Source organism: Phalacrocorax aristotelis, chromosome 1 (genome assembly GCF_949628215.1).
Source record: "Phalacrocorax aristotelis chromosome 1, bGulAri2.1, whole genome shotgun sequence".
NCBI lineage: Eukaryota > Metazoa > Chordata > Aves > Suliformes > Phalacrocoracidae > Phalacrocorax > Phalacrocorax aristotelis.
The window spans coordinates 138,631,079-138,658,606 of record NC_134276.1 but is presented as its reverse complement, the minus strand read 5'-3'; the positions used below and the strand labels follow the sequence as shown (position 1 = coordinate 138,658,606).

At 38.5% G+C, this 27,528-nt stretch overlaps 1 protein-coding gene across 1 annotated transcript in view; it reads right to left on the bottom strand.

Moving 5' to 3' along the window:
* The window catches only part of LOC142065609 (potassium voltage-gated channel subfamily KQT member 1-like), a 516,224-nt gene that overhangs the window by 182,063 nt on the left and 306,633 nt on the right, over window positions 1-27,528 (bottom strand). Inside the window, exon 16 of the mRNA XM_075111896.1 lies at window positions 21,343-21,404. Within this exon, the coding sequence (XP_074967997.1) occupies window positions 21,343-21,404 (62 nt within the window). The remainder of the gene's footprint in view (window positions 1-21,342; window positions 21,405-27,528) is intronic.

Sequence of the window (27,528 nt, the reverse complement as noted above, 5' to 3'; positions counted from 1 at the left end):
ACTGTTAGTGGACAGTTGTAAGGGATGACCTGGCTGTGGCAGAAATTTCATTCTAAATCCATCATGTGGCAGCTAGGCTGATGGTCCGAGGCATGGAGAGGCATGAGACATATGTCTGATTTTGAGAAAATGCTAAATAATGTGCTCTAGCTACCCATAAACTATCTAATCCTGCAAAACTCTTCTACCTGATTATCTATGTGACACTGACTTCCACAGATGAGAGTATGTTTATTTGGGGAAATAAAGAATATCCTTAAGCTGCCTTTAACTTTCCTTCTTATTTCTTTGGATAACCCACTCAATCTGTAAAAGCATACAACTAATTACCTAAATGTATTTGATTTGATGGTATTATTTGTTTGGGTTTTTTTAAAGATCATTTAATTATGCTTCCAGGCACAAGAGTCTACTTCTCAAAAAACATGAAATTCAGTCTTGCTGCTGTCCCCTAACCAAGCTAGAAATCCAAGTTACAGAAATAAGCTCTTCAGCTATAGAGGCATAGGAACAGAAAAAGTACTCGTGTGAAATCATGCCACAAAATTTCTTACAACCGGACATATACAAGTAAAAATTAAGCAACTTTTACAGTAATATACACACCGAATAAATCAGAAAATGAACTAGAAATGGAACTTGACTTACTACAGAAAGTAGATACTCTATGTCTCTATATATTTATAGCTACACACCTAGAATATATATTTAGCAAAATTATGTCTTACCAGAAGAAAGTGCTGACAGTCATCTCAACTTGAGATGTCTATTAAAAACTCAGAGAGAGAGAGAGAAAGAAAGCACAGTTCTGACAAAGTACTGAGCACAAGATTTCTCAACTGCTTTTGCCATGTTGTCCATGAGGTTAAGATCCTGGGATTATGTGTATTTATAGTGTTGGTTTACTATAATGAAAAATGTTACTCTTTGGGTGAATCAGAGTATTTTTCACTTACGCCAGCCACATGTACAGACAATTAGCGCAAAAAAAAAAAAAAAAGTTTGGGAACTTTACCTCCACCCAGTTCTCATCAAATCTTAACATATCATTTTTGTTTTTTCCTGCAGATGGTTAAGGAGAGACAAGTGTCCTTTCTTTGCAGTTCCTGCCTGTTACACTGTACTGCCTCAGTCCTATTTCTTTTCCTCAGTAGGAAAAACTTGTAATACTCTTCAGCACTAATACATCTCCACTGGCTGCATCAGTAATGGAATCTGAAACCCAAGAAGGTGAAGACTTGTGTTACACAACACTGCACACCATGCATGCTACCAGACTTGCACTGGGGAGGGGAACATGCAGCCATATTTTTTCCAGGACGTGCCTCTGCCAGAAAATGACACCATGCTAGGACACACGAAGAAATAAAGCAACAAACAGTCTTTGGAGCTTGGTTACAGACAAGGTGGCTAGGTTGCATCCCGTTTGATGTCAGCTATGTGAAAGCTGGATGTCTAATTTAAACCAGTCATCTGGGCTTTTTCTACAGTTAATAGAAAGAGAGGTACCTCAAAGGGAGACCTGCCTTATTAATTTCTGGATAGGCTGAACAGCATTTCCAAGGAAACACTCATGCTCAATCAACCAGTTTAACTGAGACTTCTCACAGTTTGCTGTGAAACCTTTAACAGCCGTTTGCAGGAGCTCAGCTCCGTCAGCTGTGGCCAGGAGCCTCCACAGACCAGCCAGGCTTCTCGGCTCTGACCTCACCCAGGTGAGAGCCAAGCTCTAGCCCCCAGTTGGGTTCAAACAGATGCAAACTGCTCTGTATAGGTCATTTCCCTGAAGCACATTTAAATACCTGGAAATAGTATTCAGCAGTTTTAAATATCTGTAATTTTTCAGACTGATAACATCTATCATACACACAAGATAAAACACCTACTTATCCCCAAATCTAACTTTTTGCAGTTACACCACTGAAATCTGAAGAGTTAGCTCTATGCATGCAAAAAGGCTAAACAGTCATTTTGCAAATATACCTGATCTCCCTACACCCTTTGCAAACACAAAAGTTATTTTCCAGGGGCTGTCATATTCACTAAACACTTAAATTTCAAGCTACTTCTTTTGGCAAAGGTCAGTAATAGCCAAAATGTTTGCACGCAACAGCATAATTTCTCCCAAGATTTGGAGTCTGCCTTTGGAAAGGGCAACAATTTTTCCCCTCTGTATAAGGGACACTTCTGAAAATTTGGGGTCAAACAGATTTGTTACTATGATCAAAGCTGAAACTGGCAATTCTGACAGCTTTATTGAGCAGAATGTATCTTGCTACTAGCAAAGGGTTTTATGGGTGAAATTAGAATCTCAGAAAATATGCCTTTATGCAGCCCATAAAGGAGAGAGTCCAAACGAAAATACTCCTTTGATATTAAACACACATAAAGCCTTATGCTGCTTGCTGCGTGATGGCCTGAAGACCATAGAGAAGATAAAAATCAACAGCTGGAAAGCATCCTGTCTTCCTGCAAGGCTCTCCATCCTACATAAGCATGGTCAGGAAAGGGACTAAGGTGATGCTTTATTAAAACCCCTAGAAAACATAGAAGATACTGTTGGAAGGTAATTCTGCTGTTTGCAGCAGTCATTTACACTCCCTGTTTCCCTTCTGCTTGGAGAATGAAGAATACAGCTGCAGCAGAAGTGTTGGCTGAACTGTGGCACCTCGAGAAGCTGTGGGGTCATTTAAGAATGAGGAACAAAATATTGGAATTTTCTGGAGAAAATGTTAGTGAGATGGCCAGGAGCCAGCACAGAGGCTTCTCAAGTTGGACACTCAGTTACCCCGATCTGTCCTCAGAGCCCAGGGATGCAGACTAGCCCATGTCTTTGCACAGCAAAACCATCCTAAAGATTTACCACCGACGCTATTTCAGTGTTGATGCTTTGGAGACATTTCTCTCTCTCCTGTATGCCACCCCAGAGTGGGAATATCAAAAAGTGTAGCCATCTACCTAGTAAGTTTGCAACCAGCATGAGTACAAGTTCTAAAGTGATTCAGACAGACTATATTGACACAGCCCTACTGACTACCGGACCTGAAGACCATATTTTTCCTACCCATATGTATAAATCTGGTTGAAAAAGAATTTAGTTCCCTTCTTTTATTGTCTTTTAATTCAGACACTGACAGACCAGTGAAATATCCTGTTTTGCCTTTTGATGTCATCCTTGTTGCTTGTTGGGGATCGAGATTAATGTTCTAAAGGGGCCATGGGCGCACACCACAGCCCAATGAACCAGGAACATCAGAACAAATGCCTCTGGGAAGGAAATGAATGAAACCACTGCTCAGAGAATCAATCGATATTTTCCAAGAGACAAAAAAAAAACCCCCAAAACACCAAAAAGACATCTCTCAAACAGGAAACTAAAAAGACAAGTTCATGGTATTCTGAGGTAAAAACCATGAATAGAGGGCAAGTCTGTCTTTTAGCACAAGCATCATAATGAAGAACTCTGAGTCAGAAGAGCTATCCTCTCCTCCCAATCTCTTTAAATGACAAAATTGTGTGCAAGTCAAATTCTGCAGGAAAGTACACCTGTGTTGCCATAAACTTGTAAGTAAGTGCAGAGAATTTCCTGCTTTGCTCTTGGAAACCCCGTCATTTGTCATCTAAAGAGCACATGGGAGGCTTGTTTCCCTTCCTTCTAGTTTTATGTGGGATTTGGTTGAGGTATGTACAAAATTTTCCAGGCTCTTTACACCAGAAGTCTTTGACCAAGTTCCAGCTGACTCCTTTCGTTTAAAATGCTTCCCCTCCTGTATCTGTTTGGAGTTTGCTGTGGTTTCCCTGCCTGTTCCCAGAGTTTCTGGAGAGTGCCTGGCCATAGCTTGTCATCTGGCAGACATTGGTGTGAATTCACCTGCTAGAAGAGGTATTAACCGTCTTTAGAGTTGCAGAGACTGTCATTTTTAAATGGGATTTTTTTCCAAAATCACTGGAGATTTCCATCGGAACATTAGGGTTTTTTCCATACTGGATGATTGCAATAGAAATATAATGTTCCCACACATGCTCAAATAAAGTCATCTGCCTTATGTATCCTTCTGAGCCTTCACAAAATGACACATCTTATGGCAAGCACATGAAAGAATATTTTGGCATTTATTCTTGACATGAATTCAGTTGTTGTGTGAGAAGAGCTGAGAGTTAACACCTTTGCTGAGCTGTCAGAAAACACCCCAACAACCCCCATCACAAAAATCCAACCAAGAAACCATTGTTTATTGTCCAAAATGCAGCGCTGGCAGCCACGTGCCCCCGCCAGTCATGGTTAGTTCGTTGCATGTTTTCTGAGAGATATGTACAGTGCCCCTATTCTTTAGCATTTGTCACAAAAGTTTAACATTGTTAAAAGGATGCTAGAAAATCCTTTCCTCCTTCTGGTCTCTGTCTCCATGTCACTGTTAAAGAAATCCAAATGAACACCAACATTTTTAACTGAAAAGCAAGACAAATAATAATGATAAATCTAAACCAAACCCAAAACATCAAAAAGTGAAGAAGCAAAATGTCACTACCGCATCCATAGTTTTTATTCCCAAATGGAAAGTGGCGAAAGGGGAATTTAATTACCACCATTGATATTACAGTCAACCTGCTCAAGCGCTATTTCAGCTGTATGCGGCTATGGAAGAGAAAAAAAAAGGGCATGATATACTAAATGAGATGTTAAATAATATGCATTAAACAAACCAGCTTCACACAGAGACATGCAGTCTGACAAGGGGGCCCATTTAAGCAAGCCAAAAGGTAGGGGGAAAAAAAATCAAAAGATCTGCTGCATATTTTTCCAGTTTATTTTTCCTTTTTTTTCCTCTCTGCACTAACAGTTTTTAAGAGGCCAAAGATATTCAAAGTGAAATGTCACCATTCTCACAAGCTTAAATAAACTATTTATTAGAGGTAGTCTAAGTACCCTAGAGAAATTTATTTGCCCTGGCAATAATATTTATAAATGACCTATGAAATATTATGACATTGTACCAGTAGCAGAGCAGTTTAGTTCCAATCGGCAAGTGCACTTAGAGGGGGGGAAATATTTCTTTGCAGGGCCAGCAAAGTGTGGAGGCAACGCTTGGGAGAAGATGAAAATGCCCTCAGTACAGTCTTTTCTTTGACATTGGTAATAAATAAATATAAAAGCAATAAATAAATAAATCATTCAGCTCTAAAACAGATGCAGTCATTTTACGGTCCCCATCAATTGAGTCTCTGCTGCTTGTAATGGAGAGGTCTAAATGCAACGTGGCTGAAACAGGGAACCGGGTTCCTCAGCCACAGGACGGTGAAGGCTGTGAGACTACCAGAGGGGGAACACAGGTACCTATTGAACATACAGAGGCATGGGCAGCTCTTTACATTTTTTTTTTTTTTTGACCAATGTACTGAGGCAGGAACGACAACAGAAACCCAGCAATTAGGTATTCCGACAGAACTGCTATTTTAAGAACAAAAACTTCATTAATGGTTTGGGGCTGGAGGGTGGGGAGGGTTTAAAGGTAAAACTCGTGTGTGCAGACAAATATGTAAAATTTACATATATGTAAATATATGTAATATTTAAATGCTAATAAATGCCACACTTGAACACTTCTCCCAAATGACATAGAAGCCAAAATCTGTTTTGCTGTAAACTGTGAAGCTATTTTAAAACATAGCTTATGTTGGTGATGAGATATTTGTCCTCCACTACAGGACAGATGAAAACTTAGCTTAAAAAACACCCCAACAAACAAAAACAACAACAAAAAAATGGAAAACAGCTTATATTTTAATTTTTATTCCCAGTGAAGAAAAAGTTAAAAGTAGTAACTGTGGCACAAACACAAATATCTCCTTGAGATTTAAACACAGAAACCATTTTTTGTGAGATCAACAGACGTCATGTAGAAACTATGTTTCCAAACATGAACTCACTGAAACTACAAATATAAGGTCAATCCGTTTATGCTTCTTTTAATCTACATATAATTAATTAGTTCACTTCCTCTACTGCCCTATTCTGCATTACAGTATCCCCCCATAAAATCTGTATTACTTTGTATAAATGCTATTCCACAGTACCAGACTAGCAATTGTTGTGAATGCTTATGTGTTCATTCCAAGATTTCACTGTAGGTATCTCATACATGTAAGCCATGCAGGTTGAGATTCTTAGTTTTCAGATGAATAGTAACTTTCACAGATACATTCAGTAAAATTCTACTTAGAATTCTTTATGAAAGCAAGAAGGTTGAATATGGAGAAAAGAAACAAAGGAAAATAATTTGAATGGCACCCGTACGACATGTAAAAAATTTATTTTTAAAATACCAAATCTGGTCTCTGTACAGTCCTCAATATTATATACCTAAAAGATTATATCTAAAGAAAGCTGGACCAGAAAGAAAGTACCTGTAAAGTGGATGCTGAATTCTGTGATTTCCCTCTTACCTCATGTTTGCTTTATTCCAACTCTATTGTGATTATGCTGCAGAGGCATAAGAGCGACAGAATAGTACAAAAAGCCCACAAACCCCAGCCCCTTCAGTACGTCTATCACAGGCTGTTAGACCAGTGCAGTAGATTTCAAACAACACAGTTTTAAGTTTCCTTTATGCTTTGTTTTTGACCTGGATTTTGGCTTTTTTTTTCACTGATCTCTAGTTCTTTGTACACAAAATTTTAATATACAAAAACTAGAAAGCCTTGCTGCGATGTGGTTAGAAGCAGGTCCCAACAATGTGCAGATCATGGGGTGTGTCATGATTTTCAGCTCGACAAGTACATCAAGCCTTAGCTCCTCTAGGGAGTGGCCCTGCACATGAACCTCTACAAACTTGGCCCATGTTTCCTGTTTATAACCGAATAAGGTGTCTTTTGCCTAGTTTGCAAAACAAGCACAGAACTACCCACTGCTAATCTTTAACGTGCACTTCCCAGTCACACTTCTCACACTGCACAGCTATCTGCTCTTCTGTGGTTATTTGTCAGTGCCATGTAAAGTGTAAGGAGGCGGGTATAGAAGAACTGGTTTTCTCTCCAGAAATAATGACCAGTGAAAATACAGAAAGCAAAGTATGAGACCAGGCATTCAGCATTATGGGACTGCCTACAAAATTTCATTGGGATTCTTCTTGTTTGACTCCTTGCCTTTGAGCACTTCTGCTAAACCCCTGTGAGCATTCAGGATTTTCTCTGCTTGAGGTCTAGATGCTCTCATGTAACCACAAATCAGACTATGGGACAACCCATAAGGTTGATCCCACGAGGAGGAGATGTGCAATGACCTGGTAAACTATTTTTCACCCTGTACCTGCAGCCCCAGAGCAGAAGGCTTTGCAGGAAAGGTGTCAACTGCCCACATCCAACACTCATGGATGCTGGCCATGGGAAGACATCAGCTGTGTGCTTTTGAACACCAGCATCATCCCTATTTCGGAGCTGTGCTGGTGAGTTCTGGCTACCTGCAGGTGCCTCCTGGCCAAGCTATGTGCTGGGGATGAAACAGGGAGCAGTTATGACATGGGGGGAAAATTGCTGCCCAGTATGGCACCTGCAATGCAGAACTAGGACCTTTCTCCTGCTGCTTGATGTCAAATACTGATGTCAGTGGTCAGTGATTTAGAGATCAGACCGGCAGGTCTGGAGCTCGGCAGAAGCCTCAACACAGTCCCATAAATGGACAAGACTTAGGCCAGGTTAGGGGGGAACTTGAGGTGAAGTTTCAAGAGTCCAGCTCAACATATGTGAGACTTGAGAGGTCCCTCCCTAGCCCAGACCAAGGGACAGTCAACAAAAGAGCAAAGATCTATTTGCTCTGGAAAACAACAGGCTTTTTCGGCTAAAAACATTTCAACAGATCAATAGTAATCCCCTCTCAACTTTATCTTCAAGAGATAAAATTGTGTCCCTCAGTTTCCTTCCTTTCTTCTTACCCTCCCCTCCTCCCCTCATTAATCTTAACTTGCTGCCTAGCATCCTTCACGTCTTTGTGCCGGGGCTGTGCGCAGCTAGGAGGTACATGTACACCGTTAAAACGAAGAAATGAAAAAGAATCATAAATGTAGGCTGATATATTAAAAGGTGCAATACAAGATCTATTTTGTTCATTGCTGAATCCAGCTTGGTCCACTCTCCTGCTTATTCTAGTTAAATGCACATGTCAACATATAAAAAGTTATTTCAGACTGCAGCATTTCATTACCCGAGCCAAGCCAAATGAACACAGGAATAGAAACAGCACATACGCCAAGGAAAATGAACTTTTTTTTCCTCCTACTGTGACATTTTTGGAGGCAGCCAATTATACATTAAAAAAATCATGAATGAGCAGTGTAATTTTGGAGCCATAACTTAAAGTGAAGTATTCCTTTAAATACGAAATTAATATAATCATGACATTTTAACAGTTTTTCATGGTTCTGCATTCTTCTACGAGGACTCATTCTAAGTAAACCTATATGCTATATAAAAAGACCACAATAATCTTTTCCCACTAGTAAAATTGCTACTCTTATGAGTGTTACATATATAGGAGTTTTTACATACATAAACAGAATGTGGTCACTTGTGGGATCTATAGATTACATTGGGGGCATATTAAGGGAGTAATGCATATGCCAAATTTGTTGGCGTGTTTTACAGTGTCTAGATTTTTCTATCCTGTGCTATTTTGTACATTTCCTGCCCTGACATAAATGACCTCATTAGCAAGAAATTCTAATAAGTATTCATAAGAGTTTTTTTATTTCAAAATCTGAACTTTGCTGGCTACAGCTTGCTTCTATTTTGTGACCTCCCTCTGTATGTGTAGCCCTGGAGGGGAAGGAGAGAGGAGAAAAGGAAAATAAAATGAAACAAAATTCTGCTCACACAAGGGAGTTTTCTGCTGAATGACATAACCGTTACTCCCGTCAGCCTGAGCTATGGTCAGACTGCCCAACCATCTAGCAAAATTAAGTAAATGCAGAAAAGATATTTTGGGAATTGAAAATTACCTTCCAAATACAAGCAGTTTATTTTTGCCTTCCGAGCCAAAGAAGGAGAACACACAGCAGCATATAGAGTACTCTATTCCCTACATATTAAGGTTGTGTTAGCTTTATAGCAGTTCCTGTCACCATTCAGTATCTTACCCCCCAAGGAGATATGTTTTACCACTGGATCAGAAGCCTATTTCTGCAATCCCAACTCAGGGTAAAACTGCTTTGCAACTCCAGGACCTGACCCACTTGTAGCATTCCTTACAGTTTACCCTGTAGCTGGGGCTGGAAATAAATGTTGCTCCTAACATCGGAAACACTGTTTTGTTTTTTTCCTGTGGATAGTGAGCTCAGAACATGCTACAGAAGGAGAGCTGGGAGCTCCTAGCAAAAGCTCCAGTCAGTAACAATATTCAGTATTCACAGAGAGTTGAAGGTGCTTTTTAGACTCTAAAAAATGGAGGCTGAAATGCAAAAAAATGTAAAAGATAATAAGAAAAAAAGATGTAGAGGCAAAACCTGAAAATATAGATCAGAGCTACATATATCTATGTATACACATCTGTATAACTGCACACCCAATTAACATATACAATAACCACACCCATTAAAATGCTGATTAAGGTAGAGTCATGCAAGACTGCAGGACCAGGCTCAAATGGAATCTGGCCTGAAGCATGATTTGGAGGTCAGGCTCCAAAATTCTCCAGGAAAATCTAATTTGTTTGTAGTTTCTAAATCCAGCAAGAGTGACTCCATGTTTCGCTTCCATCCTTCTCTGTCAAACTACCATTTCCCCAACCTCATGTTCCTGCCCAGACCTCATCTTCCAGCCATCTCCCCAGCCTCAAAATTGTCCGTCCCCGCACTTCACACACCCTGTTACCCTGGAGCAGTTGCCCACTGTACTACTTTAATGATGAGGGTGAATGGACAGGTCAGAGCTAAGGCGGGGGGGGGGTGGGGGGGGGGGCGAAATGCATATCCTCAGGGCATTAGTGTGGTCTTGTCTACCTAGCCATTAATTTCTGAAAATGGATATCCTGTTTATATGGTAATCATAAATTTGGCTTTATGGTGAGCATACTCTTTGGATATACTCCTTCTGCCCTTCAGAAAAAGGTTTCTCAGTGGCTTGCCCAAACTAATTTTAGGTATGTGTGGTGGTGCTGGGGAAAGACTGCTGTGCTTCAGTTTCTGGGTACTTATCAAGGACCATCCTCCTTCTATGGTACTACAGATTTTTGAAACAAAAGCAGAGGAAACAGCTATTTCTTCTGTTTGATTGCAAATACTGAGGCAAACTGAACACTGCCAAAGATGTTAATGCTCTTTGCTTGGCACCCACTAAATCTTGTTATAGGTTACAGGTTTAGCCTTTTACAGGCAAGAAGACTTGCTGCTTGTGGCTTCAGAAACTCTTCAGATACAAACAGCGACAAGTTGTGCAAAGCATGTAAAGGCTGCAGCCGCTAATCACCTTGAAAATCAGTAACAAAACTAACATTAATAGGCAGCTCATGGGAAGGCAAAGTAGGAAATTTAAAGACAGTTGATGTGTTTTGAGTTGCTACGAAAGAACATGGGCTTCTGCTGCCTCCTAGGGTATGTCTTCATGGCAGTGCCTGCTGCCTGAATGATACCTGAACTCATGTTAGACTTCCAAACCGCAGTGCAGCTGGCAATGTACTTACGGTGACGGAGGGGCCAGAGTGCTCTAGTAGTAAGCATTTACTTGGCCTTTCAGCTGGCTTTTCTGCCTCCCCTGGACGGTGTGTAGCAATATATGTCAGTGTCTGCTAGAGCTATTTACAATCCGTACAACTAGACTGTCTTAAAAAGCCTGGTATTTTAAATGCACAATATATATTTTATGTTCCTCTTATCTCTCCTTTGAGTTTTGAGGCATCAGGATTCCTGCTTTTCATGTTTATCTCCACAGTGAGGGCTAGAAATTAGCAATTTTAAGAATTCTCACATAACTGCGTGTCTCCAGATACTGAAGCCTTAGGAAACACACAGAAAAGTAGACGACCTGTGTTATTATCGCAGTTTCTACTCTTGAAGAGGCAGGGAAGCTGTATGAGCCAGGTCCTGAATCCAGATGATGATGTGATCAGACATTTAACCTGACCTGGCAGCAGACAGCATGGCTCTGTACTAGCCCACATTTTAAATGACACTGTTTTGGCCACTTTCTGTACCTGTTAAAATTGCTTTACATGCCATTATTGTATATTTCACTTCTTGAAAAAAACCCAATCCTTTTTATGCCAGTTATAGCCTCCTAATTTTGTTAGCATTTTTCAGAAGAGAAAATATGACAGAATTTTCAGTACTTCTAGTCATCAGGTTTTAAAAACACTGAGGCACAAGACACTGCCATGTTCCATGTGTGCACTTTTAACTGTGGGCTGCAGGTCTCAAACAAACACAGAACTGCCAATTTGGTACTTAATGATGCCCCTTAAACATGAGCAAAGCCTGCCAGCACATTTTTAGTTATTATTTCTTCATCTACAAGCTACATGATACTACTAGAGAAGTGTGCTAGGCCCAGAGTAGAGATGGTGGGGTGCTGCAGTGACTAAATAACCTCCTGAGGTCCCCTCCAAGCTGAACTATCCTACGATCTTAAGATATTTTATTGCACCACAACTATGGAATTGAGAACACCAGCTATGGCCTAATGCAATAGCAGATAGTTTACTTCATGGGCAGAGACAAGCATTTTAAGTTCAAAGAAGGATTAAAGGAGAGATGTTTAGGATTGCCTAGAACACAGAAGGGCAATAGACTCTTAAAGAAGCTGCATTTGAGACTGTGAGGAATACCTCTAGATGCTGAGTGATATATTTCTAGGTAAGGTATTTATACATCTCTTTGTATGATAGTATCCGAGTACCTTATAGTAACTGAAGTAGCAAAATATTTTTTTACGGGGGGGGGGACTATGCCTTGTTTGCATTTGCGCTGAGGTTCTCTGGCAGAACACCCCGGGTTTCTGAAGCCGGAGCTCAGTGTGTGAGCCAACAGACCATGCTTCCTTTCTTTCAGTCTATTCACAGTCATAGCCGTACCACACAAAGCCAGTTTAACCAGCAGAAAAACACTTGCTGATAATAAAAGAAGCACCGTTCTTCAATTACAAGACCATGTGTAAATCCCTAGATAAATTGCTTAGCTATGTAGTATTATTTAATTGTATTCTGACATTGCATAAAAATGCACTCGAGGATCAAGCTTGTAATGAACTGTGCCTGCGTGTTCAGAAGAGATCTGAGGTACTCTATGCCACTGCACCTCCTCAGACTTAGAACCCAGACCCCTTCTCCTGGTCTTGGAGGACTGCAGGGTGTAACACACACACTGACTTACATGTGTTTTACTAAAAAACACCAGTACTGAAATCACAACCAAACTTCTAAACAAGAAAAATATTAATATGATTTATCAACATTATTTACTAGTAAGAAAAGTAATTACATTGTAGAAGTGAGTATATATTACTGATCTGCTCACACTTTTCCTGCTACATAAAATTTAAAGCTATGTGCAGCAAATAACAATCTGGTGGTAAATATAGGGAGAAAAGTATTTCTCAGTTTCTTGACATTTTATATCTCTCTCCTGTACCTCATAAGACTTTATATGAAGTTCTGTGTATGAATTTACTGTTCAGTGAAAATTTTCTTCCCCATATACAGCCAACATGTCAGAGCAGGTTGCCACAGTACTCCAGTGTATCTTGGTGGGGTTTTTCTTTTATTTTTCTTCTACAGAGTGTCATCCTGTAACTTGCCTTGTACAGCAGTATTCTTCATGCTGCTTATTATCGATAATCCTTTGCAAACACCCAGAGAGAAGTTATAGCAATCTAGACTCAATGTATTCTTCTAGTCCATCCCTTAGCATCCAATACTGGCCATCGGCAGCAACAGAACAGCTCCAGGACTAAACAGATGTTTGCTCTGACTCAGCATCGCAGTTCTTGCATGAAACATAAATCCAACTGCTAGTCCAGTAATCATTTGAATCATATAAATCCGGGGTTTTCCAGTGTACTTCCCCTGATCAAGAGGAACTGGAGGTCAATATTACATGACATTCAAATAATATTAAAACTGCCCTTTAAATTACTGACCTGAAAAAATGTGGTAGGTGAAATAACCACAGTAATTCTGAAGGAAGGGGAAGGAAAATTACTCATTTTACTATAGGAAAATTTCTCTGTGTTCTCTGTGAATTCTTTGTGATGCTGGAATCTCTTTCATTCAGAAACAGAATGAAATAATGAAAATTTTAAACATATTAATTAGAAATATATCAGTTCAATGGAAATTCTCAGAAAAATCAGTGTCTTTCACCCCAATTCTGATTTTCATAAAGTCGCTCTGAAGTGGAAAATTGGAAATACTTTCTTTCAGTATACAATTTAAAATACAGTTCCACAGAGTGTGACACCTTTCCAAAAAATGTTCCATCGGAAACAAATTGTCATTTTCAGATGGAGAAACATTCCAAAGGAAAATTCTCAACTTCTCTGTAGGAAGGGCAGCACTTGCAGCATGCAGCAATAACCAACTAAGAACAGCTACAAAATCTATTTTTGAATATAGCTTCCTAGATTAAATTGTTTAACATCTGCAACAACTGAAGGCAATAAAAGCTGTTCAAATAAAATTTATTTCCATCAGAAAATATCAATTTTTAAAAATCCGAACAAGAATTTTTAAAAAGCTGTTCAAAAGAAGAGACAGGTTTAATGACTTTATAATATATAATTTTTTTTTCATTTGATCAGGATAGAAGCATTCTTTAAATACTCCATTTTCACATTTTGTTTTGGGGTCCAGGATGACTTATCATTTAGAACTTTATGTTAATTTAGAATGACCTATTAAAAATTATAGAAGGTAGAAGCAAAATACTTATAGCTGATTTGATTTCTGTTCTTTGGAAGTTCAGGTCAAGGCTCCTTGTGGGAGGATTTGACTTTTTATTTAAAAAAAAATATTGTCAACACCTCCCAGATACACTTGAGGTAAAAATATACTTTTTCACCCAGCATCATAAGCAACAGAACTAACAGAGCTTTGTTTCCTATACATTTGTGGCTGGACTCACTGGCACCTGAGAAGAGCCACACTCACACTGCAGCCTTTTCTTCTGGGAGCAGGGGGATAAACAGAGTGCCTGTCCCCTACCCTGGCACTTATTTTCTCTAAAACTTACAAGAAATCAACATCTCTATGCTCATGACCCCCTTCTCATTTTCGGTTAAAACCAGCTGTGATGCTTAGAAGGTTTTGGTGGAGAACAGGAAGAGACAGGCTCCCTCAACCACAGCCTTTTTGGTCAGTGCTGCTATTTCCAGGACCTTTTCCCTGCAAGTTAAACAGCCCAGGTGCATCAATACGGGTTAGATTTCCAACATTGTAACAGCCTGTGAAAGATGCCCTTCCCCAAAGGCTCCATTATTTACCAGGAGCCCTAAATCACTGCACTGTTTCTATCTTCCTTGGTATTCACAGTTAATCTGTGTGCTCGCCTCAAGGACTGTTAGTGTAAAGCAGAACATCTTCTGCAAGCGACTCTCCTTGTTTCTTATTAAAGGTAAGCTAGCTGCAAACTGATTCCTGGCTGCTACGCAGCACATGGCTGTGAGCCCCTCCCTCCCTTCACCCCAACATGCTCCAAGGTGTCATGGGCAGGGTTTGCTGGGTGGTTTTGGTTCCGCCAGAAGAGTTTCTGCCAAGAGAGCAGAAAAGCAACTAGATTGCACCAATTGCCTAATCACAGCAATCCTTGAGACTGCTATAAATGAGATCAAACTCTTCAAGCTGGATCCTAATCAACAGTCAGTGCAATCACTGGGGAGCAGACACTGCCATCTGCATGCTCATTTATTGGGCTTTGGAATTATTTAACGTTTGATTTATGGTGGTGAATTGCATCCTGGCAAACATTCACTATGTGAAACTCTTTGCTCCCTCACCCATTAAAAATCAGGGCCTGATCCATGTGAAAGCCTCCTGCTGAGTTTACTGTGTTTTGGATCAGGCCTCTGGGTCTCAAGACTGGCAGATAATATTCCATTTCTGTCCAACTTTCTTTCTCAAATTTAGAAGAAGCTCAAGTGTTTTCCATCAACATTTTTATATTTACTTTTGGGAGAATCTTCACAGTGGGTCAGGTTACTGTGATATAGAAAGGATGACCCACACTGACATATAAATTTTCCAAAAAATCTCAGCCTAAGGCAGACATCTGCCTTGGAGAATTTCAGCCCAGATAGCTAAAGGTTGGCAAAGATGTAAGCAACTGAAAATAGAGGTCTATAATGGAAAGTGGTGTAGAACCTTAATAATAGGAGGGTGCTACCAAGTACCACATATGATAAGGCTCCATAACAAGAACCATAAGGGAAGAATTCAGGCAGGTTTCTTTCAGATATGCTTCAGAATATATGATCTATCTCTTCTTTTCTTTTGCTTGAAAGGCATATCCAAGTTAGCTCTTATTTTTGCCTGATCCTTCAGACATTAGCATGACAACCAGGCAGCTCAAAACCAGCCTTTCCCTCTCAACTGTATTAAGCAAGGTTTATCTGAGAGGCATAAAACCATCGCTGAAAGTCAAAAGAAGTCTGGGCTGTGATAGTTCCTCTCTGCATTGAGAAGTCAGCTAGCAAAGTAGAAAACCTGCGCGGCTGAGATCTAAGCTGTTAAATCAACAATACTTGGTTTTCAGATTAAAAACCTGTGTTGACATTTCAGTACAAGAACGCATGCACAACTTCAGTTCTATGGTACCCTAAATCCCAGCACACCACGAAGATTCATTTGGACATAATAGATGAAAAACATGATTTCACTCAGATTAATTCTGAACTTTTTAAGTCTCTATTTCTGCTTTCACCTCATCTCTGTCAATTCACTCCTGTTGAGCAGGATGTGAAGACATGAGCTGGAATCTTGTTTAAAGCCATGCAAGAAATTTGCTGCAATTTACACCTGCATAAATCCTGACTAACTCCATTGGCATAAATGGAAGCACAATCTGGCTTGAAGCATCAAGCATACTTTTTTTTTTTTTAATTAGGCAACAGCTTAAAAATAAAAATCTAATGACTTCATGGGTATTGTGCAGAATCAATGGATTTGTGCTGGACTGTTCTGGAGTAAATGAGATCAGGCTTTGCCTATGTTTACTGGCATCCCATACCAAATACACATTCATAGCATCTCTCCCTGTGAACCTCCTGTCCATCTCCTTGAACTGGACATGGCACGCTCCAAGAACACATGCAACACGGAATACACCTTCTTCACAAGAGATATACTAGTAACTACAAGTCACATCAGCTATATTAGTTATTGACACACACATATCGGTGTTGAGAAAAGGTATTCCAAAAATGAGCAGTGTTCATGCATGTTTGCAAAACACAGAGGGCCAGGATGAAATGTATTTTCTATTTACAAGAAGGAATGGCCACACAACTTGGAAAGCTACTTTTAAGAACTATAATCCTGTTTTAGTAGCTAAGAAAATCCACATAACGTCCATTTGCAAAAAGCCTTCTGAAAAGCTTTATATTATGGAATGACTCAATCTTTAAGGAACTGGGGGCAAACAACCCACAAACACCTTAGTGCCAAAATATGTTTTTGTTAACAAATGCATTTGTTGGGTTTATTTCAGACATATTCTTGAAACCTCAAAAATGTAGCGCGCTCATTTTGCAACTGACTCATTGTGCACCAATTTTCAGCTTTTTCCCTTGTTTTTTTTAATGCAGTTCAGTTATGCCCATCACCCCACCCGCAAATTAGGGTTTTATAATGGAAATTCTGACAGGGCCTTCACTATGGTGGTGCTTGCAGGCACTGTCATGATAAATAATTTACTATTTAATTACTCCTGATGTAATCACAGCAGGAGTCAGATTCACTAACATCCATCTCTCCATTGTTATCCAGGAGGAATAAGATGGTAGGGAAATACCACTCTTCTCTGAGCCCATCTTTTTAGCTCCCAACTTTAAAATGAGTGTTTAAATTGGTAAAGAGAGAGTTTACCACCACAATCCAACCTCTACGTTTGTTTATGTTGGACAACACTTTTGTCCTGGCTTGCATTACTCAGATGGATAAAGCTCAGAAGGGTTCTGCTTTACTGCCCTGTTTTCCCTTAGTGTTTCTGCATTTTTTAAATGCTACCAAATGGTTGCTTTTGGCTCCCAGCATTATCACATGTTGTCTATAAGTATGGAAATAGTTATGGTAATATGAACGTAAATCATAACTGTAAATACCACATAAAGAAGACTGCCATATAATTATAAAAATACCTAATAGATTTCTTTTTCAAAGACAACACAGCTGTCCCTTCTAACCTTTCATTTGTAGATTCTTTTCTCTCCTGTTTTTATTTATAGTTTGCCATGCAGTTTGACATAGCACACCACGGTTTTTGTTTCTAATTTTGAAAAGAAAAGAAAAAGAAAGAATACTCATTTCATCATAAAGAAGCATTAGTTTACAATTTTGAAAAGAAACTAACACCAGCTCTAGCACATCATCTTGGAACCAATCTCCCTCTTAATACATTTCAAAAGAATCTGTCAATGGCTACATACCACAACTTAAAATTAAACCCTGCCGTCAAACTAAAGGAAGGGTCGGCCAAATGGCACATATCACGTGTTGGGAAATAAGCCCCATTCTTTCTCTAAACATCTCAGTGTTTTTGTGAAAAGAACCACACTACGTTATTACACTGACCACAACAAAACAAGATTTTTATACCCTACTCGGGGAAAAACAGGTTGAAAACTGTTATGGGTAAACTTACACTCTGCAACATGCCATATTAATGAAAGGAGTGAAGCCTTACACAGCACTGATGTTGCCAAAAAGGGTTTTACATATTGTCTGGAAACTGCCACTGTGCATTTTATACCTTTCTAGTCAGCTTTGCAATGCTTAAAAGCAAAGTGATACAAGTGTATTTCAACTCTGCTTTATGTTGGACTTACATGGTGCTTCATCCTACACAAACTTGTTCTTACCTCTTCCTTGTTACCTTAAACTTACATATGGAGCCCGGATAGTCACAAAAGAGAGGCTGCAGACAATGCTGCTCATGCCACATGAATGGAAGACTGTTATCTTTGAATCTTTGAAACATTTTTGCCTCAAACCTTTTATCTATCACTAAGCAACCACTTCAGAGATCTGTGCCTATGCTCTTTGACACAGCAAATCCCACATTTTAACTCAAATAGTAGCAAAAGTCTCAAGGGAATGCAGTTCATCCTAACCCTCAAAATGTGTGCTTCTCTCTCTCTCTCTCTCTCTCTAAATTTATAAAAAGAGTAATTATGGCTTTATGCAGGACAACGCACAGCTCTGAATGGGTGAATTACATTCTGATTCACTTTCAGAGAAACAACTAAAATGAACTGGAAAATGCTGGTAGGAAAGATCAGTCTGGGCTAGAGGTGTACTAATAGCTTCTTGATACAGATTTTTAAGCAGATGAAATGTTCAAATCCACATTGCTTTTTTATCAGTCTACACCAACTGGCCTTTGTCCAAAAATGTGTCATTTTATCAGATGTGTCGCTCAGCTGGGGGGCTGCCATGACTATACTGGGCGACTGAATGTTAAAATAATTTCTCCAGGGGAAAGAGGCTGATCCCAAAGGTTTTCTAGTTCCAAGGGGGCGATCATTTTTCACCACCCACTGAAGCCTGATGTCAGACATGCCCTTGCTTCATTTATTCTCATCAGAGGTTGAAACCCAGCTTGTCCTTCCTGACTCCAATATTGTTTCACAATTGGGCACATAGCAGCTACTACACAGTGAACTGTTAAAGCAGGAGAGCCCATGAGACATGGGAAAATAGTTTAGGGGAAGCTGTTTGACAGCAGGATGCGGTCGTTTCTATTGTCCCACTAAAATAGAGATATCTGGGAAGCTTAACTTTGTTTTCACTATGTAAACACATGTATTTTAGCCTAATGTGCCAAAAAGATGCAAATAAAAAGAAAAAACAAACCACCAAATCCATACCACCGAAACCCCGAACAAACCAACACAACAAATGTTTGCCCTATTTGTGCACTGTGTCTACTTTCTTAGCAGGAATATGAGACTGAAGCCCTGTACACTTAAAAGAATGTTAATTTGTACTGAAAGAACAAATGCCCTGGGTTTCATCAGGCTCTGGGTTTTTAGTTTGCATTTGTAGTTTGGTCTGAGAACAAAAGGGAAGCTGCAATGATTGAATGTCTTTTATAGAATCATCTTATGAAAATATCTTGACATATTTTTATTCCCTTCTATGTATTTTCTCCAGAACAATACGTAGAGAGATAGAAATCACCAGTTCCCATACAATATGTGGTCAGTTAAAGCACTACAGTTTAACTCTTCAAACAAAATAGCAGCTAGGTCTTGCCCACACTAATGGCTTGCACTTGTGCCAACTATATTTAGATTATGCTTAAATGAAGTTACGATGGCTATACCATTGGGTTTTTTTAACTTGCATGACTGTTGTTCCGAGAACATTGTTGTGAATCCCTGCTACAGGCTGGTTGCCACGTGCTTACAATAGACATTTAACATGAGAGGGCGAAACCATGTGGCTTCATCCTCTCTAAGCATTTACATTGCGGCAGTATGGATGAAAATGAAAACCTCTGTGAATCAGAGAGAGTTTAGTTTGCTAGTGGGTTTAAGCTGTAAAGGCAGAGCATAAGCAGATATCTGCAACAGAAATCATTCACTGCAGCATTTACTGCATCCACTGGCATCTCCTGTAACGTTCCTCTTCTTACACCAAGTTACCTCTGCAGTACGCTAATTAAGGATTTGAAATAAAAAGTTATCAAATCCACTGCATATTGTGCTAAAGATGAACCAATGACAGACATATTAATAACTTTGTGACACTCTCTTCTTCACAAATATAGAGCAGTCAGGAGACCATGAACAACTGCTTCCAGAGTATTCACGATGCTAGCAATATTTCTCACGCAATATAATCTGTTATTACAAATACTTTTATTGCTAAATTCTCAAGTCTGTATTGTGGGTTTCTCTATATATGCATATTCAAAAATCTGAATGAACTAATGATGTGAATTTACAGAATATACAGGGGCTGGAGAGCAATATAACCCTTTCAAAGTGAATTAAGGTAATCTGAACAAAAGCCATTTTCACTTTGAATGACTGTGCCTGCAAAAGGAACCAATCCACTTTAAAAGTTAACTCAGATAGTTTGTCTTTATCTGTGAGGCTGATTCTCTGACATGGTCTGATAAAGCTAAAAGTCAAAGAAAATCTGTCCTTTGACATCATAGCATCATATATTTCCAGTGTTGTCCTAGCAATGCTCATTAGATATTAGGAATTGTATTAGTTTGATTTTGGGTTTTTTTGGCAAGATGCACAGTTGTTAAGAATAATGACAGTTTCCTTCCTCTTTCCTTCTCACCTCACTTCCCCAGAAAAAAAGTGAAAAGAAAATTTGCATGACAAATTTGGGTAAAAAGAGGATACGAATAGACAACAGATATGTTAAAAGCAAATGGACTTTTGTCCCAAATGTTACATCATACCACATACCAAAGCTACTGCGCTGCTACCGTCCACAGAAAGCACACTGTTCTAGGGACACCAGTTTTTAGGGGTAGGTAAGACAGCTGACCAAAAATCTATTAGAGAAACAGATTCCTAGTTTTAAGCAAACTTCTGGTTTTTTTAATCATTTGAGTGGGAAAACCTCTTGAGGATGTTTGGAATAGGTCTAAAACAATAGAGCCTCACTGAGTTTTAGCCTTTAGGCGTACTTCTAAGCAACTCTAATTAATAACAAAGATGAACATATTCTTGGAAAGAAGACAGCAGGGGAGGGGCAGAATGGATGCAAAGATGACTGCAGAGGGGAAAAATGCAGTAAACATTAAAGAACCTCAAGATTATTGACTGAGATATCAACTGTTGCTATTTACAAAGACTCCTGATACTAGCCTTTATGTTTAACTCACTAATTTTTGTATGACAAACACCTTGTCAGTTCACAGTACTTATCTACAAGGTGTGTGATTTGGCTTCGACATGAAAGTAGTCTCTTAAAATCCAGAACCAAATCTGTCTGGCAGGTAAATGGTTAATGCTGAACAACATGTACATGATACTTCATCAACTCCCTTACAAAAATTAGGATATTATTCTTTATTATGGTGGTGCCCTGTAATTCTAAAGTAAATCGTGCCAAGATACCATCTTGCACATCTGTAGATCAGATATCATTACTGAGAAAAAAAAAAGCTTTCAAGCACTTACCTTGTCCTCTAGCCGGATCAGTCTGGCTCCTACAGTGTAGTATCCTTTGTCTACCCCTTTTTCTAAATAAAGAAGAATAAAAATGGAACATTCATTAGGTGGAGAATAAGCCCAAACTAAGAATTATTTCTATGGTATTTAAAGCAAAAATGAAACCGGTAATAGTAGGGTAGTATAAATAACATGAACATAATAAGAAAGAATTTCTTCATGGTATACAGAAATGAAAGAGGGTGGTTAGAGAGAATGGAATTAGTTTGTCTAATTGACAAGATTAAGTTAGTCTAAAGGGCAACCTGGACCTTGGTAGAGGTAGTCTGTGGACACGAAGGACTATAGATACTGTCTGAGGTAACTTGATTCTTTGTTTAATTATCTTAATTAACTGCATGTAGTTAGATGGAACAGGCATGCTCCTTTGGCATACCCCTCATTTTGAATATTATTGACATGAGAAATATACACCTTCTATACATAAAGAAGCCAGAATAGTTTTCAGCTGAGGTTGTAGATGTAGGAGGCAGCACTACCCAGGGTTTTGAGGGCTGGAATGGCAGACATCTACCTCCTCTCTATAAATAAGTGATGCTTGGAACAGCCTTTGCATCTTGATCCTCATTTTCCTTCCTAGCCTTCATGACACCTGGTTATTAAAATCCAGTTACACAACTTGTTTCACTCACACACTGCAAATGGTGGGATTAGGAGCCAAGTTTGAAAACTGTGTAGAGTGGGGTCTATTCTTTGTGTTTATGTGGTCAATTGCAAAGGAATGCCATAGTTTTAGGGTGTTATTTCACAAGGAATGAAGCACAGAACCACATGTATTCTGAGCTGGGAGAAAATATTCACAGGAAAAAAGCCACTCCCTAATACTGAAGTAACTTAGAAGCCTATGTCAATAGAAATTGGACACATTTTTCTCTACTAAACTATATTTCCAATACAGGGCTGGAGTAATTACTCCGTGTTTGTTCCATAAATTTTTCCACTTTTATGAGCGGTTGAGCTATTTAAGTCAATTTTGCTTAGGGCATGAGCACAATGTGAAGGTCTTACTGGAAGGCAGGCTGAGATGTGAATTTACAGTGCCTCACCATCCCCAGTAACTGCCTGTATGTGTACTCATTCTGCAGGGAACTCACATTCTTTACATCTCAGTGGATGGTACTTGCTTTACCATTACCATTAGCAGTGTGTATGTTTGCTAATGTAATATGTTTAGTGATGTATTTGCACCAAAGCTCATCTCAGGGTAACTTGTACTGTATGTACCACAACCTTAGAGAAAGACTTTAGCAAAAGGCAATGCTGGCAAGAGCATCTTCTTGCTTTCCTTCTCCTCTACAGACCACCTAGAATATTAAAAAGGTCTTGGACCCTTGGCAGCTCTGCACAGGCATTAGAAAGGAGAAGAGTGTCATCAGAGAACCTGCAGGAGTAAATACCGTAAGGCGAGAAATTCAAAGATTGTTCAAGGGCCAGAAAATAAATGACACAGCTTAGCTCATACATGTGTGCTGTTCATCATTTATTACCTCACAACCACAGAAACCTCTTAAAATATAAGTGGACGAGGCTCCAGTTTACCTATGTATTCATCTCTGCCTAAAATGAAATAATTGACTCTCCAGTCTACTTTCTAGTTAGTAAATCTGTAGACACTTACCTTTCAAAGATACATCAGAAAAAACCATGCCTTTCAGGATTTCTAAATTGAGATGATTTGAACAGCAGTGGCTAAGTAGTGTTTTTGTTTAGGTCTAAAACCAAAAATCCCCCAAACCTGAAGAATATTCCAATAAGCTTTATTTAAAAAAAAATAAATTCCTCACCAGCTCTAATTACATCAATATAATCACCGAGACATCCCAAAACAATCAAACCAAGTTAATAATGTTTCCTATTTTAGTTATTCTCAAATGTGGTATGGAACAGAAAGCAAGAAAATAGGAAGCAGATAAGCAGTAAGAAGCTATTTTGTGGCATGTGGCACTCCTATCAGATGAAGTGAAAAGAATGATATACATACATATATCTGTGTCATGTCCACCCCTTTATTGGCAAGTAGGCTGTATAAGTCACAAAAGGCTGCAGTCTCTCCCATTTCTTATTAGCCTCCACTTAAAACAGCATTCAGTTCTAATTTACAAGCATTTTCCTCTAATAAAGAACATCTTTAAAAGTAAATGGGGTGTGTATACAATGTGCAGAGCATTGTAGTAAGAAGGGTGTGCAGAAGTTGAGATAACATTGCTCTAGTACATTTGCATTCTATCTCATGTTCATGCTTTCTCTCTTGCATTTCTTCAAGATATATGATTTTAGACTTCCCACATTAGATTATTTGGTTTTACATAGTTGAAAAAAGATTGCACGGCTAACTATTAATCTGAAATGTCTTAATTTTTACATTCTTAGCTTTGCAATCCAAAACAACTTTCTTTTGGTACTGAGTTCTGTCTGTGCTTTGTGTTGATCTGCAATAAAACAGATAGACCGGCTAAGCGTTCCAGTAACAGTGTACATACATGTGAAAGATTCAGACACAAAGGAAACATGTATGACTACCATGAAAGGAGGCACAATTAATTATAACTGGATGAAAATACATATGGACAAATTTTAGCTCAGAAGAAAAAGGCGTATCTTTAAACAAGCTTATATCTCATGGTTGGATACAAAACCATCATTTTACATACTTAGACTTGAATATGAAAAAACACTAGTATATAAGCAATAGGCATTATACTTCAGGAGACAATAATTCTTGGATCATCTAGTCCATTTCTCACCTTTATTAATATACAAATTTCTTCCCTGAAAGTCTTTGCCTTCCTGAGTATACATACCATACTACTTTCAAAACAACATGATCCTGTATTTATTTCCTAGTATTTTCACAAAGATGGCCCTTCTCTTTTTCTAGTGAACAACAAGAGCTGCCTCCTGTAAAAAAAATTGAAAATTTTTATGTATTCCCCAAGAGAAAACAAGAAAGGCCATCCCCAACCTTTTCCCCAAATGGAAGCATATGATCTAAATGACATATTACTTGTCATTCAAGTGTGTTTTCTTTTGCAAAAAACAGCAATTACCATCTGAAATGAGCAAAGCAAATGAGGTATAGCACCATAATCTTAATTTTTTTACTCAGTGTGCTCCATCTCATCAGAATATACCAAACTTTTAAGAAAATATATTATTTTTTGTTAGAAAAATACTTATGGGGAGCATTAGGACAGTGAATAAATTGCAGACAGATGGTCTGAAAATTATAAAAGCTGGAAATGATCTACTCTGTTTTTACAGAGTAAGAGTCCTTGATTCTTACTTTTATGGTGTATACACCTAGAAGGGAACTATCAAACATTTAAAAATTTATCTGAAAGCCAGCAATTCTTTTAAGCAGAAAATGAAAAATTTGAGCATTGTGACACCTAGGATACTCCAGATTGCTAAAGGCACCTCAAAACCTTGGCAAATTATGTGAAGTTCACTGCTGGGACTACAGAAAACAGAACAGCACAAGAAATACCACTACCTTCTTTTGCCTAACTCAATGCAACTACAGCCTTCTGGATCTGTATTTGTTCCACTTTTGTAAAAGTGCTATGTAGGGAAAACTGTGATAAGCTTACGGCAAGATCTAGATTCTTAGGTTTATAAACCAGGTGTGCTTCTGAAAATGCAAGTCAGGATTGCCCTTTTAAACCCTGGATCCATAAGATCGAAAATAACGAAGTTGCCCTAGGCATCATGACTTTTGACTTCAGTCTCTTTTCTTGTCAGCCAGAGCCTTTTACAACTGATAGGTTGTAAAGGTTGTAAAGACATAGTCCTAGATCAGGCCCTTGTGATTTCCCTTGGACAACCTAAAGAAAATTAAAAGAGTAAACTACCAAAATATTTTAGTTTAGGAGGCTGTACTGCAACACAGAAAACTCTGTGATAAAGCTAACTGCTGAAGGTTCTACAGTATAGATTGAAAGTAGACATTTCTGGCTTTTTCATGTTGCAAAAACCTAGCTGCAGTGAGCAACTTGCCAGGTAAAAGATGCACAATCACCTTCCAACAAATAAAGCCACGTTAAACAAAAGGCCCGTCTACCTACCTGCTTCATTTATCCAGCCTCTGAGATGACACAATTTACTTAAGTGATTCATGAGGAATAATACAATCAAGTTATTAGAGAGAAGCCATATACACTGAATCTGGTATGAACTACATCCCACTTCTGCCCTTCCTCCAGAAAGTACTGATGGCAGGATTTAGACACACTATCATTACACTATGTATAAAACAATTAATATACCAAATCCAAAATGAAATGCAAGCTTATATATTAGCTTTTTATTAAGAATGTGTTCAACACTGTTCAGAGGACCTGATGAACAATAAATTAGCTGCAGTTTCCAAGCCCTCGAAGTAGGATATGTGTGGTATTTCTGCTGGCTCTTTGCATTGAGGTAGATCAACCTCAGTAATGAAATGAACTTTCAGAGACAAGATTGTGAAGACCTGATGGCTACAGAAAATGTCCTAAGTGTTTTTTTTTTTTTACCATGTTCCCATGGATTTTGTCTCCAGGAACTGTGGAATAAATAACTTCCTGCAGGAATATGGCTACCTCTCTTTTCAAATATTAATTGATTTTAAAAGGTAAAAAATAAACTAAGCGTATTTATTATGCTTTAAATGATATTGTGACCCAATTTCTTGTTAACAGCTGGGAAGGAAATAGCATCAGGAAGCTTAGGGGACATTTAATGGGGAAAAAAGCAAACAATGGAACTGTCAAAATTTTACAAGAAAGCCTTTTTTCTCCAGGGATTCCCACCTGTGTTATGCACACCCAAGAGGTTCAAATGAACTGTGGATAAACATCAGCCTTTTGCGTACTTTTCTGAGTCCAAACACTGGATCTTTTGTTTTACCTTGGCATTATTCTTCACCTTTGCCCCTGAAGTCTCAAAAAATTGCATTCAAAAGCAATTAACTCCATCATGTGTACTGAAGGTCAAGTATTACCCTCTTCTTATTTGCGTAAGTATCTGCTTTGTTAATTAAATAAATTTTATTAACATGTGCTTTGTCTCTATATCAACACTTTCAATTATTAAGGGTTTTATTTACTATTACAGGAATCTTTGTTTCATCTTACAAAATTGTGTTACCTGGAACACTGAGAGGACTTTCAATGAAACTAAGACACAGTCTTCTGGGTATACTTATAAAAATGGGATTCAAGTCTTTGGAAAATTTATTCATTATCTTAATGTTTTTAAATACACTCCTGATACTAGGAGTTCCAAAGAAAGCTAGTAAAGTCCAAGACCAAAACAAGCAGAAGAGGGAGATTCCTCACAATATGTGTATGTGAAACTTAAATCACAAAAATTCTTGGCACAAAATACCATGGATGTTAAAAGTTTAAAAGGGAAACTAGGCAAGTTTGTTGAGGACAAACCAGTTAGGACTACTAAATACACAGAAACTATGTCAGGAAGTCTCTGATCTGCAAATGGCTGAAAGCTTACAGGAAGGTTAGAGGCTTATGCATGCCCTTTTTTTATACATTTCCCAAAGCACCTTGCTTTTGGCTCCGTCGGAGTCAGGACTGGTCTGACCCAGCATGGCTTTTATTCTGTTCTTGTATCCTTATCTTGTTTTAACACAGCTTTTAGTGCTTTTTATCTCTGAGAAACTAACTTGAAAAATAACAATAATTGCTTCCAGTTAATTCAGATTCTGAACCTTTTATGACATCATTCACTTTTGAAAGGTAATAATACTATAGACACACTGCAATTACTTCATATAATATTATCAAAGTTGAGAACGGAGTTTCAGTTACAGCCTAATCCAAAACCCACCGAGGCCACTGGAAAGACTCCCATCCATTTCAATGGGCTTGGAATAAGACCTTAAGATTCTTTCAATGGAAGCATAATAAAACAGGAAAAAAAAAAAAAGGAGCTGGAAAGAAAAATTCTTCTCATATTTTTCTCCTTGGCGGTTTAATTTTCTTTGCATTGTCATTTCTCTTTTGCTTGTCATCAATACAAAAATAACACAGTCGGAGGAAACACCCATATTGTTTACATATGAGATTTTTAGCAATGCCTTTGAACTGGAAAAATATCATACTGAAAATACATTTTCCATGTCGAATAAGCCATCCA